Source organism: Bubalus bubalis, chromosome 7 (assembly GCF_019923935.1).
Source record: "Bubalus bubalis isolate 160015118507 breed Murrah chromosome 7, NDDB_SH_1, whole genome shotgun sequence".
Lineage (NCBI taxonomy): Eukaryota > Metazoa > Chordata > Mammalia > Artiodactyla > Bovidae > Bubalus > Bubalus bubalis.
The window spans coordinates 26,271,052-26,287,612 of record NC_059163.1 but is presented as its reverse complement, the minus strand read 5'-3'; the positions used below and the strand labels follow the sequence as shown (position 1 = coordinate 26,287,612).

General features: G+C 41.0%; 1 protein-coding gene and 1 pseudogene across 2 annotated transcripts in view; both read left to right on the top strand.

The window, feature by feature from the left end:
* FAM47E (family with sequence similarity 47 member E) overlaps positions 1–3,048 on the top strand; it is a 36,720-nt gene extending 33,672 nt beyond the window's left edge. For both annotated transcript variants that reach the window (XM_006079159.4, XM_006079158.4), the window contains 2 exons: positions 191–268; positions 2,653–3,048. In XM_006079159.4, the coding sequence (XP_006079221.3) occupies positions 191–268; positions 2,653–2,733 (159 nt within the window). In that variant the 3' untranslated portion in view covers positions 2,734–3,048. The remainder of the gene's footprint in view (positions 1–190; positions 269–2,652) is intronic.
* Positions 3,049–7,119: 4,071 nt separating this feature from the next.
* Positions 7,120–10,914, top strand: LOC112586112 (annotated as a pseudogene).
* Positions 10,915–16,561: the final 5,647 nt, after the last annotated feature.

Here is a 16,561-nt window from a genome sequence, read left to right as displayed (position 1 = left end):
AGGAAAGTTGGGTATCTTTTGAAAACCTTTGCGGTCATCAACTTCTGAACATTATACACATATTCCCACATGAGAAGGAAGTAGTTTAAAATAAGGTACTTGATAAAGGGCTCAGTGCTTTTAATTAGGACAAGTATGACAGGAAGCTTCTGACAGCTGACTGTTTTTTAAACTGTCGACCCTCTTTCAGGAGGAGTTACTTGCGGACCTTCATGGAGCTGTTGCCTTTAAGGATTTTATTCTGAGCAGGGGCTACAGGATGCCGAGTGTGAGTAAAGGGTCATTTTGGAGAGACCCGCTTAGGGGCTCACAGTTGCTAATGGGAAAGGGGTCAGTGCCCTGATGAAATACTTCTTTTCCAGGCGCACACCGGGACTCAGCCCTGGAGAAAGGGCGTGCTTACCCCAGACAGGGGCCCACAGATGGCGTTTGTTGTTTTGCCCTTTTCATTCTGCCTGTTTGCTTCCTGTTGACTCACCTTCCTTGGGTTTGGCCTTAATGGGACCAAATGAAAGGGATCTGTGTGCAGGGCGAGAGGCTGCTGCTAAAACTGAATCCTCCAGGAATGTTGTCTCTCTCACTTCCACTTCTAAGGTCAAGGAGCCGTGCTGGGGTCAGGACCAACTGGAGCTGGGAGTCACAGTACTACTATTGTGCTGTATGTGGGCAGGAGGAGAAGAGGATGAGATGGTTGGATGGCATCACCGACGCAATGGACATGAGTTTGAGCAAGCTCCGGGAGATGGTGATGGATAGGGAGGCCTAGTGTGCTGCAGTCCATGGGGTTGCATAGAGTCAGATATGACTGAACAACAATGCAGGGTACAGGAGGATGCAGAGTAGGCCAAAAGGTCACTTCCCGGGCGTCCCTGAGGGCTCTTCTTTTTCTCACTTTGTGAGCCTGTGCAGCTGCCCCTGCTGCCTCCCACGTGGAGACTCTGCTGGAAGATGTCAAGAGTCGGGTGGGAGGCTGGTAGAGCAGATGGTTGAGCAGGAGGGCCGGCAGCCTGGAGCTCTGTCCCTAGACCAGCCTGTCACCACGGCAGGAAGCCAGGCCGGCCTGGGGCCTGAGTCATGGCTGATGAGTTCTGAGTTTGTCCAGCGTCCTCTGTGTGCACTCGGCCCGAGGAGTCTTTAGGAGGCCGTGCAGCCAAGATGGTAGACTTTCCTGGAACTACAATACTGGATTTCTTTTTTCCAAGAGTGATAGAACAAACAAGAACTTATACTGACTGGCAAATGGTGGAGAAGGAAATGGCAACCCACTCCAGTATTCTTGCCTGGGAAACCCCACAGAGGAGCCTGGTGGGCTAGTCATGGGGTCGCAAAAGAGACACCTCTGAGCGACTAAACAACAACAGGCTGGCAAATAGGTATTCTGATCAAGCTCAGATACAGACTGATTCAGAGTGAAATCAGGCGATGTGAGGGGAAAGTCTAGTGTGTGACATAGACCAATGGGCTAAAAGACTCTGTTATAGAACTAGGAATGAAATCTATCCTTTAGCTCTGAGCATCAACTATAGGCCTACTAGATGTAGTAATGTACTCATACACATTTATGCATTTATAATAACTGCCTCATTTGCATATACAGCCTACATAAGTATACTTATATGTATAATATGTAAAATATGTGTATATATTTTACATGATTATATAATTGCATAGATGACTATATAATACATGCAAACTTATACTTAGCTTAAATATAATTATGTATATATATATATACACATGCAGACATATTAATATATATTCTTGCCAAGGAGATTGTGTGTTTGTGTGTGTGTGTGTATATATACACACACACATATATATGTTGTAATTGGATATCTTGATATTATGATGACTCATAGTTTTTCTGAATATTCTTAGTGGCAAGAGATTTGTTTTTTCATTTTGCTTTGTCTCCTGTTCATTTAATCCATTCTGTTGATGAACATTTAATTCGATTTTGGGCAAAAAGAAGCATGCCTGAATCACTGGCTACTCTTTTAGCTGCATCAACTGAAGAGAGATGATGCCCCTGGCTACAGCTGAGTCCCATGTGAACACCTGCATGTCAAAACCCTGGAATATTTTCTCCCTTTCTTATATCTTATATCCTTGATTTTATCCATAAGATTTCAACTAAAAGAGAGGAGGAACTCTATTATGGTAAATTATATATATATATAGTCCTTTAGTCATTGCTTAAATTTATATGTGAGCATTTATTCTCTTTTCACTCCCCTAATTTCTGTGTATATACACATTTATATATGTTACATGAGCATAGGTACTTACACATTCCAGTATATGCTTCTGGATTAACTGCTCTGTGCATTACGGACAGCTTCATTCCCTCAGCTACACAGAGGTCCAGGCCTTTAATAGCAGAGATGAGCAGTACAAGGCTGTGCTGAGCTGGGCTGAGCTGGACTTAGCCATAAAATGAGTGTGAATTAATCTCGGCATTTCTGATGATATGCAACTGCCTTCCAAAGTCCACCATCTAGCATGGTCTAGTCATCAACATCAGATGTTGAGTACTATAAGGATACACAGTGGAGTATGAGATTGTGAATTCAGGTATGGTATTGGTTCTGAGCAGACTGTACAATTTTCATTTGCCAATTTTAGCTTCTCTGGTCTTTTTTCTTTTTTTAGTTCCTTGAGAAGATGTATATGAAGAAGGAATGTAAACGTGAGTGTAACCAGAGAGAGTCCTATAAAATAACTCAAGCATAGATGAATCTTGGGAAGATGATTAGACAGTTTTCATTTACTTAGCTATTTCTCTCTTGTTAAACATTAAACAAAATTTATGATGAATGTCTCCCCACAAATGTACAACTTTGACTTGGCAACATCCATAAAATTTATAACTAATACTTGTAAACATTTCAGAATGGTCTTCTGCTTCAGTTAATCAATATTTTATATATCTTATCAACTATGAGATCAATATTCATATTTGGTGTTCTAACACTTTTGTAGCATTGTCAATATTACATAGTTATATCAACTATTTGTAAAAATAAATAAAATCTTAAGAAAGCTGAATTACTTTCTTGCATTTTTCCAGAGTATTATTTTCCCGGCTTTCAGTGAATATCTCCTTTACTTTTTCTTTACAATATAATCTTCTTTCACTTGAATTCAGCTTACTGAGGATTTTCCCCATTTTTTGGCATGTTAGTCTTGATAATAAATGTGTACTCATAAGGTCATGGATCATAAAGTTTAATGTAAACTCAAGATAACATTATTAAGATTAAATTTAAAAAATATTTTTATTAAAAATGTTAATGCTTATGTTAGGGAAAATTAGGAAATATAGATTAGCAAAAAGAACATTAAAAAATACAAAGAATTTCTGTAGAGTGTGCAATAACCACTCTTTAGTCATTGGAATGCATCTTTCTAGATCTTTCTCTCTAGATAATTTAATCAAAAGGGGTTTATTAAAAGGCTATTGGGGAGTTCCCTGGTGGTTTAGTGGTGATTGACTCCACACTTCCAATACAGGGGGCTTGAGTTCGATTCCCGGTTGGGGATCTCCTGCAAGCCACGTGGTGCAGTCAAAAAATAAAAATGCAAAAAGGATATTGGTTCCCAAAGTTTTATCAGTTACTGTATATGTCTTCAAATCCGAAATCTGTGGCTGATGGATGACCTTTCATCCTCTGGGACTGTCATGGTCCCATTTCAATAACCTGTAGCTGTAAATGAGTCTTTATGTGTCCAGGCATGTTAGGGTGATGGAGTATATGAGAGAAGCAGTGAGCTGATAGTGTCAGCCTATTGCTGTGAAATGAGTTTCAGTGTTGAGTGGGATACCACAGTGGTGAATAAGCATTCAGGAAGTCTGTGAATGTTGGTGTGGGCCGAAGTTTGTTAAGCAGGAAAGCAAATCCAACTCCAGAATTAGTTGCTTTTCTAGCAAGGCCACTTTTCCCAGACTCCCTTGATGTTTCAGCTCATCATACATTCCCGCATCGTAGCCCATGGGAGCCATGAAGGGAGAGCTGCTCAGCCTGCAAGCATAGAGGAGGAGGCTTCCAGTTGTACTAGGCAAGCTGGGGCAGGATTTTGGCATTCAGTCCCATAATTCTGACTTTCAAGTGTTGAGTGGAGGAGGTGTTGGGGGTGGTCTGGAGAGAATTCACTTATTTCCCTGGACACATTGTTCTTGGCTTTGTTACATTCAAGCCTAATTTATACCAGGGACTCAAGTTTGGTTTTAAATGCCAGACAACTATTCTGCAGAAGCTGTAGCTAGATCAACCTTACTGAATGGAATTTAAGATACTTCATCTAGAGTCTGCATTTCTGCCTCCATGCCCACTTTGCTTATGACATCTCTGGGCAACCTTGGTGCTCCTGGAGAAAGAAGGGGGCTGGCATGCAGAGGCTAGGTTAAACTTTTCCCTTGATTATTTAGTGCTTCCTCTATAGTGGAGTCCTTTGGGTGCATATTCCCAAAGAACCAAATCCCCTCATACTCTGATCCAGTCTGTGCAATCCCCCATATACCTCTTCTCCCAAACCTCCTTGTCACCAGCCCTGCATTCATGATCCTTCCAAGTCTCTGGCTTCTAAGCTAAGCCATCAGCTGCTGACCATTAATTGGTGACACATTCCCCTCAGGCCATTTCTCCTCTCAGGCAAAGTGGTCAACAGGATAAAACGCTTACATTTCTGTCTGCTCGAAAATTCCTCTTCTCAGATGTTCTTCAGGGCCACCCTTGAGTTGGGCTAGAGTATCTAAGCAGTCCACTTGTGGCTGCTGCCATAATATTGTGGAGGTTGTCTGTTTCGTTACCCGAACTTAAAGACTTAAAGAACATCCCCAGGTGAGGCATATAGGCTGAGGAAGATGGCAGTATGGTAGGAGTGGGCACACTGCGTCTTCAATTTCTGGTCAAACCCAGTCCTAAATAGAAAACTGTCACCTGATTATGAGAAACAATATAATTTGGTAATTAAATCTGTGGACTTTGGAGCTGGGGAGCCTCGATTCAAACCCAGCTCGCTCCTTATTAACTGTATAACTATGGGGCAAATTGCTCATCTCCTCTCTGTTTCAGTGTTCTCGTCTAACGTAGGGATGGTAGCAATAACAAGAGTACCATCTCCCAGAATTGGGGTGGGGATTAAAAGGAATGCTAGCAGTAAAGTGCTTAGAGCGGAGCCTGGCACACAGTACGCACGCACTAAATGTTAGCTGACTTTATGGCTTAGGGGATCAGATGACCCCCAGTTGACGATGAGCACCAGTCGCTTGGTTACCTAAGGTCTCATGATCAGGCTGCTGTATGAGCCGGTGCCAAGCAACAAGCTGAGATTGGTTCTGCTAAAGGAGAGTGGTTACATGCCACGGAGCTCACAGCTCAGCTGCAAAGCCCTGGGGGCCTGAGCTCTGATTCGCCTTTCTGGCCGTGCCGAAGCTCCATTCAGCAACTCTCTGTGCCACAAGTGCTTCAAGCATTCTGGCTTCTCTGGGTCAGAGGGCAGAGATTTCTGGACCATCTGAAAGCCTCCTCTCACTTCAGGCCACCCTCCAAGCTGGCAGCCTCTCAGATTCCTAAAGAAATGAGCTGAAACAGCACATCTAAATCTGGCCTCCAAAATCCAAAGAGTAGTGCGTGTAGCACATCATTATATGTTATTTCCAACTCCCAAGTGTAATAGATGTAAATAACCTCAGGAGCGTAGATGCTAACAAAGAAGGGGTCAATAGCCAGGAAGTAATGAATTTTTGAGTTTTATTCCATTTGGCTTTAATATAATTTATTTTAATTGTAAGTGTATTTAAGTTTTTAAAATTTATTTACTTTATTTTTGGCTGTGTCGGGTCTTAGTTGCAGCACGTGGGATCTTTGTTGCATCATGCGGAACTTTCATCTTGGCCCATGAACTCCCTAGTTATGGCATGTGAGCTTAGTCACTCTGCCCAATGTGGGAATCTTAGTTCCCTGACCAGGGATGGAACCCGAGTCCCTTGCATTGCAAGGTGGATTCTTAACTACTGGACCACCACGGCAGTCCCCTTAAGTCTTAATAATGACTGTGTTTAACAAACAGCTCACTAAATTCTTGAAAATTTAATAATTGGCTTTTGTGAGCTGGGATAAACTGTCTCTAGCATGTTACTGATGGTAAGATTCAAGTCAGTGGCCAGGGGTGGGGGGAGGGTGTTAGGGGTGAAGAATAAAAAGAATTGTCTACCCCAACCTCCTTCTGGGTTATTTCCACAAAAACTATTTAGGAGTCTTCATGCAATGTGGGAAAAACCTCACCACAGAGGGGAGTAGGGAGAAATTCTCTAACAAGGAAGGCTGCATTCGTCTGGGTCTTTATTGCTGTTCAGTCGCCAAATTGCGTCCGACTCTTTGCGACCCCGTGTACTGCAGCATGCCAGGCTTCCCTGTCCTTCACTATCTCCCAGGGTTTGCTCAAAGCCTTGTCCATTGGGTCTACCAAGGAGCAAATGACAAAATGGCATTAGACGTTTGAGAGATTTATTGGGGTTGGGAGTAGGAGAACATAGGGAGTCTTTAGATTCTGATGCATGTGTGATTCCCTGTGAAGGAAAGAGGGAAGGAAAAAGAAGACTTGAGTAGGAAGAATTATGACTCCAGCACAATTCAAGTAAAGGTTTGGCCAGGCCAATGGGGAGACCTCAAGTCAAGATTGACAAGAGGAGGTGTCTCACATTTTGCTAAAATAGACCTGCCTTGGTAGGTCTGCATGCTCAGTCATTGGCTGGGACCAGCCCAAGAGAGCATGACCTTGGTGAGAGGGTGAAAGATCCTGAGGGGTAGCAGCTGGGTCCATCAGTCACTTGTACTCCCTGCAACAGGCGATCCAAGCAACATATTTTCATAGGGTTGGGAGGTGAGGGAACATGAAGCCATCTGAACATTCCCATATGGTCACAGTTCAGCATTTAGGGTCTCACTGTTTCCCATCAATAATCTGCCTTCACATAAGAGACTTTGCAAAGCTGTGAATTCAAATGGTATTTTAAAAAGTTTTTTTTTAATTTGTTTTATGAAGATATAGTTTACATATAATAAAAGTTATTCATGCTAAGTGTATAATTCTTCTATATTTGACAATATATGAAATCATGTGACCATCACCACCACCATCAAAATACAGAATCTAACAACATTAAAGTTTCCCTCTCACTCCTTTGCTCTCCGTCTCCTTTCCTTCAACCCTGATCTCTGTCTTTCTCTGGCTATTAGTAATTCTTTATTACAAAATAATTTCAGCATCCCAGAATATATAAAGGAATGTAGCTCTTTTGCTCAGGCCCGTGGCACCAGCAGGACGGGCAAGTATCGTGGTCTTCGTACTCCCAGGAAGCTCCATAGCCACCAACAAGACCAGAAGTAGCATGATAAACAGTACAAGAAAGCCCATTTGGGCACAACCCTGAAGGCCCACTGTTTTGGTGGTGCCAAGGGAATTGTGCTGGAAAAAGTAGGGGTTGAAACCAAACAGCCAAATTCTGCCATCAGAAAGTGTGTCAAGGTTCAGCTAATCAAGAATGGCCAAAAAATCACTCCTTTTGTACCCAATGATGGTTGTTTGAATTTTATTGAGGAAAATGATGAAGTTCTTGTTGCTGGATTTGGTTGCAAAGGTCATGCTGTTGGTGATGTTCCTGGAGTCCGCTTTAAGGTTGTTAAAGTAGCCAATGTCTCTCTTTTGACTTTATACAAAGGCAAGATGGAAAGACCAAGATCATGAGTTTTGATGATGAAAGCACAATAGTAATCAAATTTCATATACCAAAAAAAAAAAAAAAAGAAATGTAAAAGCTTGCTCATAAATCATTGCCTGGCTTCATCAGTCCTAGCAACAAATGGTATTTTAATTCAGCAAATTAAAGGATCATTTCTTTTCTTTCTCTCAGTTCATCAGCTCTAAGACATGAGATTTTTATAGAAAAATCCCAAGGACTCTCTGATTTGGTGGGATTGTGTCTGTTTCAAAAAAGGCCCACAAATTATTTGATACCCTCTCTTCAAAATGCATTGTCTAATTTCTTTCCCCTTGAGTGTGGGCTGTGTACACTTGATTTTAAGGAGTAGAATGTGGGAGAAGTGATGAATTGTCACCTCTGAGACTAAATCATAAAAGGCATTGTGGATTTCTCCTTGTTCTCCCTTGAGTCATTTGCTCTAGGATAAACTAGCTACCATGTTGCGAGGAAAGGCCCACACGGCAAGGAAATGAAGCCTTTTGCAAATAGCCATCTTAGAAGAGCTCCTCCAGCCCCGTTAAGTCTTCAGATGCAACTGCAACCCCTTCTGACATCCTGACTGCAACCATCCGAGAGATACTGAGCCAGAATCACCCAGTCAAGAGGTTTCTGAATTCTTAACCCATAAAAATGACTCTAATGCTTGTTGTTTTAAACCATTTAACTTAGGGATTATTTGTTATGCAGCAACAGATAACTAATAGATTTTTGTCCCTAGAATTAGGATGATATAGCAAGAATGTAAAATGTGGAAGGCATAAGAATTGAGAAATAGGTTGAAGCTAGAAGAATTTTGAAGAAACTGTTAGCAGACGCCCCACAGATTTTGAGGCTGTGGGTGAACATTAGCAGGAAAATGAGGCAAATGCAATTGGAAATTGGGAGAACTGGTCTCCTTTTTCTGCAATGGTGGTTTAATCACCAAGTTGTGTCTGACTCGTTGTGACCCCACGGACTGTAGCCCACCAGGTTTCTCTGTCCAAGGAATTTCCCAGGCAAGAATACTGGAGTGGGTTGCCATTTTCTTCTCCAGGGGATCTTCCTGACCCAAGGATCAGACCCATGTCTCCTGCTTGGCAGGTAGATACTCTGCCACTGAGCCACCTGGGAAGCCCCTTGTAATGCAATCAGAGAAAGCAATGGCACCCCACAATAGCAGGAGGTTTATCCACACTGTCACCTGAAGTAACATGGAAAGTAGAATAGCACCTGATGAATGGTGATGTCTAAGGAATTTTTTATACAGAGTGTTGAAGGTATTGCCTGGTCTCTTGCTGCTTATAGTAAAATGCAAATTAAGCCAAAAGGACAGTTAAAAGCAATCAGGACTTCATGGTTTTGAAAACTCCTGGCCTTCTCACATGACAACTGATCTTTAAATTAAGAAATGATTTGTAGCAAAGATTAAATCCAAAAGGACACATAAAGGACACAGCCAGGGAAACATGGTCTAAAGATAAATCCAAGGATGTTATTGTCAAATCCCTTGTTAAGATCTCATAAAGATCAAAGATGACGCTTCAGAGGACATTTAGGCAGACAAAATTCTAATGAAATTTTTAGTGTGCCTCGCGGTTTTAATCAAACAATGGAGCATCTAAGAAATTGGAGGGTGTTGTTCTTCAGCAGACTCTTAAGGTCGAGAAGGGCTTATTGCAAAGAGATTTGTGGATTTGGCTCTTGAATAATGATGTGGACTGAATAAGATTCATAGGAGACCTGCAAAGTTTTTTGAAGAACTGGATTGGAATAAACATTGCCAGCTTGGACTAAAAGTGGGTGTGTCTGAAAGGGGATGAGTGTATTTTGCAGGTGAGATCAACATATATAATTTGTATCTGAAGGACAGGCTATGCTGATCTTAGACTATGTCCACAAGTTATTTGATTTTCTTTCCTGCAAAGGAAATTTGGAGGGGTTAAGCTCTCTTCTTGAAGGTGGGCTGTACTTAGCTGCTTACTTTTTTTTTTTTTTTTTTTGACTGTGTGGTCTCAATAGTTGCAGTAGGTGGGCTCTCTAGTTGTGGTTTGCGGGCTTAATTGTCTCTCAGCCTGTGGGATCTTAGTTCCCCAACCAGGGATGGAACCCGTGTCCCCTGCATTGGAAGGAGGGTTCTTAACCACCAGAGAAGTCCCTACCTGCTTACTTCTAATGAATAAAATGTGTCAGAAGTGGCAAAGTGCAATTTCCAAGACGAGATTATAAAAGGCATTGTACTTTCTCCCTGCCTTCTCTTGTATCACATGCCATAAGGCAGTTTTTCAACCTCAGCCCAACTGATGTTTGGGACATGGTTATTTTTTGTTTTGAGGGGCTGCTTGTGCATTATAGGATGTTTAGCACCATCTCTGATCTCTACTCACTCAAAATTCCCCTAAATTGAACTGTTTTGTCAAAGTTTATATACATATGTATATGCACACACACACACAAACACACACAAATTTCCTTATTTATTCTGGCTTTTTTTTAAAGGCTTTGTATACCCAAATTGCCCTTCAGAAAGTTTGTATCTTTTCCTACTTTCACAAGTTGAATCTGTAGATCTTTTTTTTAAAAAAAAAAAAACATTTTTGCCAGCATTGGTTTTGTCTTTCAGAAATCTTTGCCAATATAATAGACAAAAATTGGTATCTTGTTTTTATTTTTTTTATTATTGGTGACTTTGACCATTTAAGAAATGATTTTGGTCTGTTGTATTTCTTTGTGACTTAGCCCATTTTTTTCCTGGTGCATGAGCAAAAACATAGGACTTACTTTCTTTTTTTCAACTTTTTATTTTAGTGGAGTATAGCCAATTAGCAATGTTGTAATGGTTTCAGGTATACAGCAGAGCAACTCCTCCACACATATCTAAGTATGTATGTCATAGTCTAAGACCAGCAACTCCCCAAACTCTCTTCCCACCCGGGCTGTCACATAACATTGAGCAGACTTCCTTGTGCCGTAGGGTAGGAGGACCTGCTTCCTAGGGCAGGCAGTTCTGCATATTTTAATGAGGAGGGCTGGAGAAGCCCCACTTCCCTCACTACCCATCCTAGGCAGGTGCCCAGTGTACACAATTATTCCTTTAAAAATTTATTCCTGTGGCCAAAACTTCCAAAACTATGTTGAATAGTAATGGTGAAAGTGGGCACCCTTGTCTTGTTCCTGACTTTAGAGGAAATGCTTTCAATTTTTCACCATTGAGGATAATGTTTGCTGTGGGTTTGTCATATATAGCTTTTATTATGTTGAGGTATGTTCCTTCTATTCCTGCTTTCTGGAGAGTTTTTATCATAAATGGATGTTGAATTTTGTCAAAGGCTTTCTCTGCATCTATTGAGATAATCATATGGTTTTTATTTTTCAATTTGTTAATGTGGTGTATTACATTGATTGATTTGTGGATATTGAAGAATCCTTGCATCCCTGGGATAAAGCCCACTTGGTCATGGTGTATGATCTTTTTAATGTGTTGTTGGATTCTGATTGCTAGAATTTTGTTAAGGATTTTTGCATCTATGTTCATCAGTGATATTGGCCTGTAGTTTTCTTTTTTGTGGGATCTTTGTCAGGTTTTGGTATTAGGGTGATGGTGGCCTCATAGAATGAGTTTGGGAGTTTACCATCCTCTGCAATTTTCTGGAAGAGTTTGAGCAGGATAGGTGTTAGCTCTTCTCTAAATTTTTGGTAGAATTCAGCTGGAAGTTTTGGCCACAGCAATCAGAGCAGAAAAAGAAATAAAAGGAATCCAAATTGGAAAAGAAGAAGTAAAGCTCTCACTGTTTGCAGATGACATGATCCTCTACATAGAAAACCCTAAAGACTCCACCAGAAAATTACTAGAACTAATCAATGACTATAGTAAAGTTGCAGGATATAAAATCAACACACAGAAATCCCTTGCATTCCTATACACTAATAATGAGATAACAGAAAGAGAAATTAAGGAAACAATTCCATTCACCATTGCAACGGAAAGAATAAAATACTTAGGAATATATCTACCTAAAGAAACTAAAGACCTATATATAGAAAACTATAAAACACTGGTGAAAGAAATCAAAGAGGACACTAACAGATGGAGAAATATACCATGTTCATGGATTGGAAGAATCAATATAGTGAAAATAAGTATACTACCCAAAGCAATCTATAGATTCAATGCAATCCCTATCAAGCTACCAACAGCATTCTTCACAGAGCTAGAACAAATAATTTCACAATTTGTATGGAAATACAAAAAACCTCGAATAGCCAAAGCGATCTTGAGAAAGAAGAATGGAACTGGAGGAATCAACCTACCTGACTTCAGGCTCTACTACAAAGCCACAGTTATCAAGACAGTATGGTACTGGCACAAAGACAGAAATATAGATCAATGGAACAAAATAGAAAGCCCAGAGATAAATCCACACACATACAGACACCTTATCTTTGACAAAGGAGGCAAGAATATACAATGGATTAAAGACAATCTCTTTAACAAGTGGTGCTGGGAAATCTGGTCAACCACTTGTAAAAGAATGAAACTAGAACACTTTCTAACACCATACACAAAAATAAACTCAAATGGATTAAAGATCTAAATGTAAGACCAGAAACCATAAAACTCCTAGAGGAGAACATAGGCAAAACACTCTCTGACATACATCACAGCAGGATCCTCTATGACCCACCTCCCAGAATATTGGAAATAAAAGCAAAAATAAACAAATGGGACCTAATTAACCTTAAAAGTTTCTGCACATCAAAGGAAACTATTAGCAAGGTGAAAAGACAGCCTTCAGAATGGGAGAAGATAATAGCAAATGAAGCAACTGACAAACAACTAATCTCAAGAATATACAAGCAACTCCTACAGCTCAACTCCAGAAAAATAAATGACCCAATCAAAAAATGGGCCAAAGAACTAAATAGACATTTCTCCAAAGAAGACATACAGATGGCTAACAAACACATGAAAAGATGCTCAACATCACTCATTATCAGAGAAATGCAAATCAAAACCACTATGAGGTACCATTTCACACCAGTCAGAATGGCTGCGATCCAAAAGTCTACAAGTAATAAATGCTGGAGAGGGTGTGGAGAAAAGGGAACCCTCTTACACTGTTGGTGGGAATGCAAACTAGTACAGCCACTATGGAGAACAGTGTGGAGATTCCTTAAAAAACTGGAAATAGACCTGCCTTATGATCCAGCAATCCCACTGCTGGGCATACACACTGAGGAAACCAGAAGGGAAAGAGACACGTGTACCCCAATGTTCATCGCAGCACTGTTTATAATAGCCAGGACATGGAAGCAACCTAGATGTCCATCAGCAGATGAATGGATAGGAAAGCTGTGGTACATATACACAATGGAGTATTACTCAGCCATTAAAAAGAATACATTTGAATCAGTTCTAATGAGGTGGATGAAACTGGAGCCTATTATACAGAGTGAAGTAAGCCAGAAAGAAAAAGACCAATACAGTATACTAATGCATATATATGGAATTTAGAAAGATGGTAACAATAACCCTGTATACGAGACAGCAAAAGAGACACTGATGTATAGAACAGTCTTATGGACTCTGTGGGAGAGGGAGACGGTGGGAAGATTTGGGAGAATGGCATTGAAACATGTAAAATATCATGTATGAAACGAGTCACCAGTCCAGGTTCAATGCACGATACTGGATGCTTGGGGCTGGTGCACTGGGACGACCCAGAGGGATGGAATGGGGAGGGAGGAGGGAGGAGGGTTCAGGATGGGGAACACATGTATACCTGTGGCGGACTCATTTTGATATTTGGCAAAACTAATACAATTATGTAAAGTTTAAAAATAAAATTAAATTAAAAAAAATTTATTCCTTTAGTTTGTTCTCCTTCTAGATTTTAAAATTTCAAAGCAAATCCGCTGTCGGGCATTGGTGACACATCAGCTTTCTTTTTGACATTTTATCAGATACCAATACATGAACAGTGCATGGTTGGGTGGGAGCAGGAGGCAGTTAAAGAAGAATACTGAAAAGAGGAAGAAGACAATAAACCAGATAATGGTCACTTCAAACTTTGCCTTAATCATGGTTTTGCTTAGGTATATTCTTTTCTAGGGCTTCCCTGGGGGCTCAGGCAGTAAAGAACTCACCTGCAATGCGGGAGACCTGGGTTCAATCCCTGGGTTGGGAAGATCCCCTGGAGGAGGGCATAGCAACCCATTCCAGTATTTTTGCCTGGAGAATCCCTATGGACAGAGGAACCTGGCTACAGTCCATGGGATCGCAAAGAGTCAAATATGAGTGAGTGACTCACACACACACACACACACACACACACACACTCTCTCCCAAGAATATAACTGTTAATTCTTTAAAAATATTTTTTCAGGACATTCATATCTTATATTTTGGTAAAACAGTGTTTCACTGTTCCTGATATTCATTCATTCAATAAATGTATAGTTTGAGGCCTGACTATGTAGGACTTTAGGCACTCTGTGGGACTCTTTAGGGAAAAACCTATACATTCCCTGCTTATGAGCCTATTCTCTAGTGTGGGAGACACACCATTAACAAGTAATCAAAGAAGATAACATGGTGAGTGATGGATGCTCTAATGGTGATCCGTGAGATTCCAGAACTGAGAATAATTGACAGCAGTTCTGCTGGGCTGGTGGTGTAGACATGGCTTTGGAGGTGGAGGTTGAGGAAGATTCTGATCTATATTTACTTCCTTAGCAGTTGACACCTGGTGGGAGTGAGCATCTTTTATTCCTTGCTACAATTATTTGAATTGTTCCCACTTGGGTGGAGGGTCGGCATGTGTGGCATGGCCTGACATGACTGATTAGAAGTAGCAGAGAGTGCCTACTGGCTCTTCCTCTTTTTGTGTTCTGGACCCACTACCCTGCTCTGGGAGCCCCCAATGAAAGTGAAAATGTTAGTAGCTCAGTTGTGTCTTTGAGACCCTATAGACTGTAGCCCGCCAGGCTCCTCTTGGTAGCCATTTCCTTCTCTAGGGGATCTTCCCAACCCGGGGATCAAACCTGGGTCTCCTGCAATTGTGGGCAGATTGTTTACCGTCTGAGCTGCCTGGAAAGCCGGGTGCCCCCAGCACCACACTTAATGGTTTCCGTTTTTCCCTTCCTGATCGCCTCTCTTCCTCTTTAAACCTTCTGAATTAACCTTACTCCTTAGTCTCTTTGCTGCTTAAAGTGAAGCCCACACACCAGCAGCATCATTATCAATTGGCAGCTTGTTGCAAAGGCAGAATCCCAGACTTGCTGAATAGGAATCTGCACTTAGCAACATCGCCAGTGCTTTCTCCACTCACTCAAGTTTGAGAAATCCTCGTTCAGAGCTATGCTTCTCATTGGTCTGTGAAGGCCCTTCTCTGGTTATTTACTTATTTATTCCCCTTTATTCCAAAGCCCATTCCTATCCTTTCACTCAACAGAGGTACTCCCTTAAATCTGTTTAAGAACTGGCCTTAACAGATGAACAAGGTCCTACACAGGAAACTATACTCAATATCCTATGATAAACCATAGTGGAAAAGAATATGTATAACTGAATGTTTTGCTGTACAATAGAAATTAACACAACATCGTAAATCAACTACACGTCAATAAAATTTTAAAAAAAGAATTGGCCTTAAGCCTACACTTTTAAGCCTAAAGAGTGTTACTATGAGAGCATATATGTATTTTCAATGTTATTGTACTAGAAATATTATTGCTTCCTACATTTAGTCACTAATATGTATCTAAGATTTAATTACATTGCTGTATAGATCAACACCATTGTTCTAATGACTTCATAGCATTTTATCAGCATCCACTATGTTTTACTTACTATTTGCCCATGATGGGCAGCTAGGTGGCCTTGAACTTACCATTACCCCAAATAACACGTGTAACCTTACAGTCTTGTCCAAAGTTTCTCTGGGCCATACATGCTCAGGAGTGGGATTGCTGGGTCCTGGGGTATACATATATGTAATTTCACAAAATTCTTCCAGATTATTTGTCCCTGTTTACTGTAGCCACTGGGCTTCCCTGGTGGCTCAGCTGGTAAAGAATCCGCCTGCAATTGGGAGACCTGGGTTTGATCCCTGGGTTGGGAAGATCCCCTGGAGAAGGGAAAGGCTACCCACTCCAATATTCTGGCCTGGAGAATTCCATGGACTTTATAGCCCATGGGGTCGCAAAGAGTCAGACACAATTGAGTGTCTTTCCCTTTCTTGTCGCATCAGTAGCATCACATCTCTCTAACAGTTGCCTTTCAGGGGGATGTAAGATGGTGTAACATCATTGCTTTAATTTGCATTTATCTGACTACTAATAAATTTGGGCATTTTTGTGTCTTTTTGTTAGTCATTCATTTATTCAACCAAAAATTACCCTGAGTGCCTATTATGTTCCTGGCACCAGGTAAAAGCATCCCTTGTTGATTTTATACTGGATCTCATGTCTTTTTTTTTTGGATCAGTTTGTATGAGTTCATCATATATATACATATTAATGCCTTGTCAGTTTTAACAACACAAAAGTCTGCTCCCCACATGAATCTATCTGCTGTCTGCTGTCTGCTATCTCATTGACCCGATAGCCTTATTTTGATGAGGTCAAGAAATTTTTTGGCCTCTTCTATTAAGATTCTCTGGGCTTCCCAGGTGACGCTAGTGATAAAGAATCTGCCTGCCAATGTAGGAGACAGAAGAACCTCAAGTTTGATCCCTGGGTTGGGAAGATCCCCTGGAGGAGAGAGCATGGCTACCCATTCAAGAATTCTTGCCTGGAGAATCCATGGACAGCAGAGCC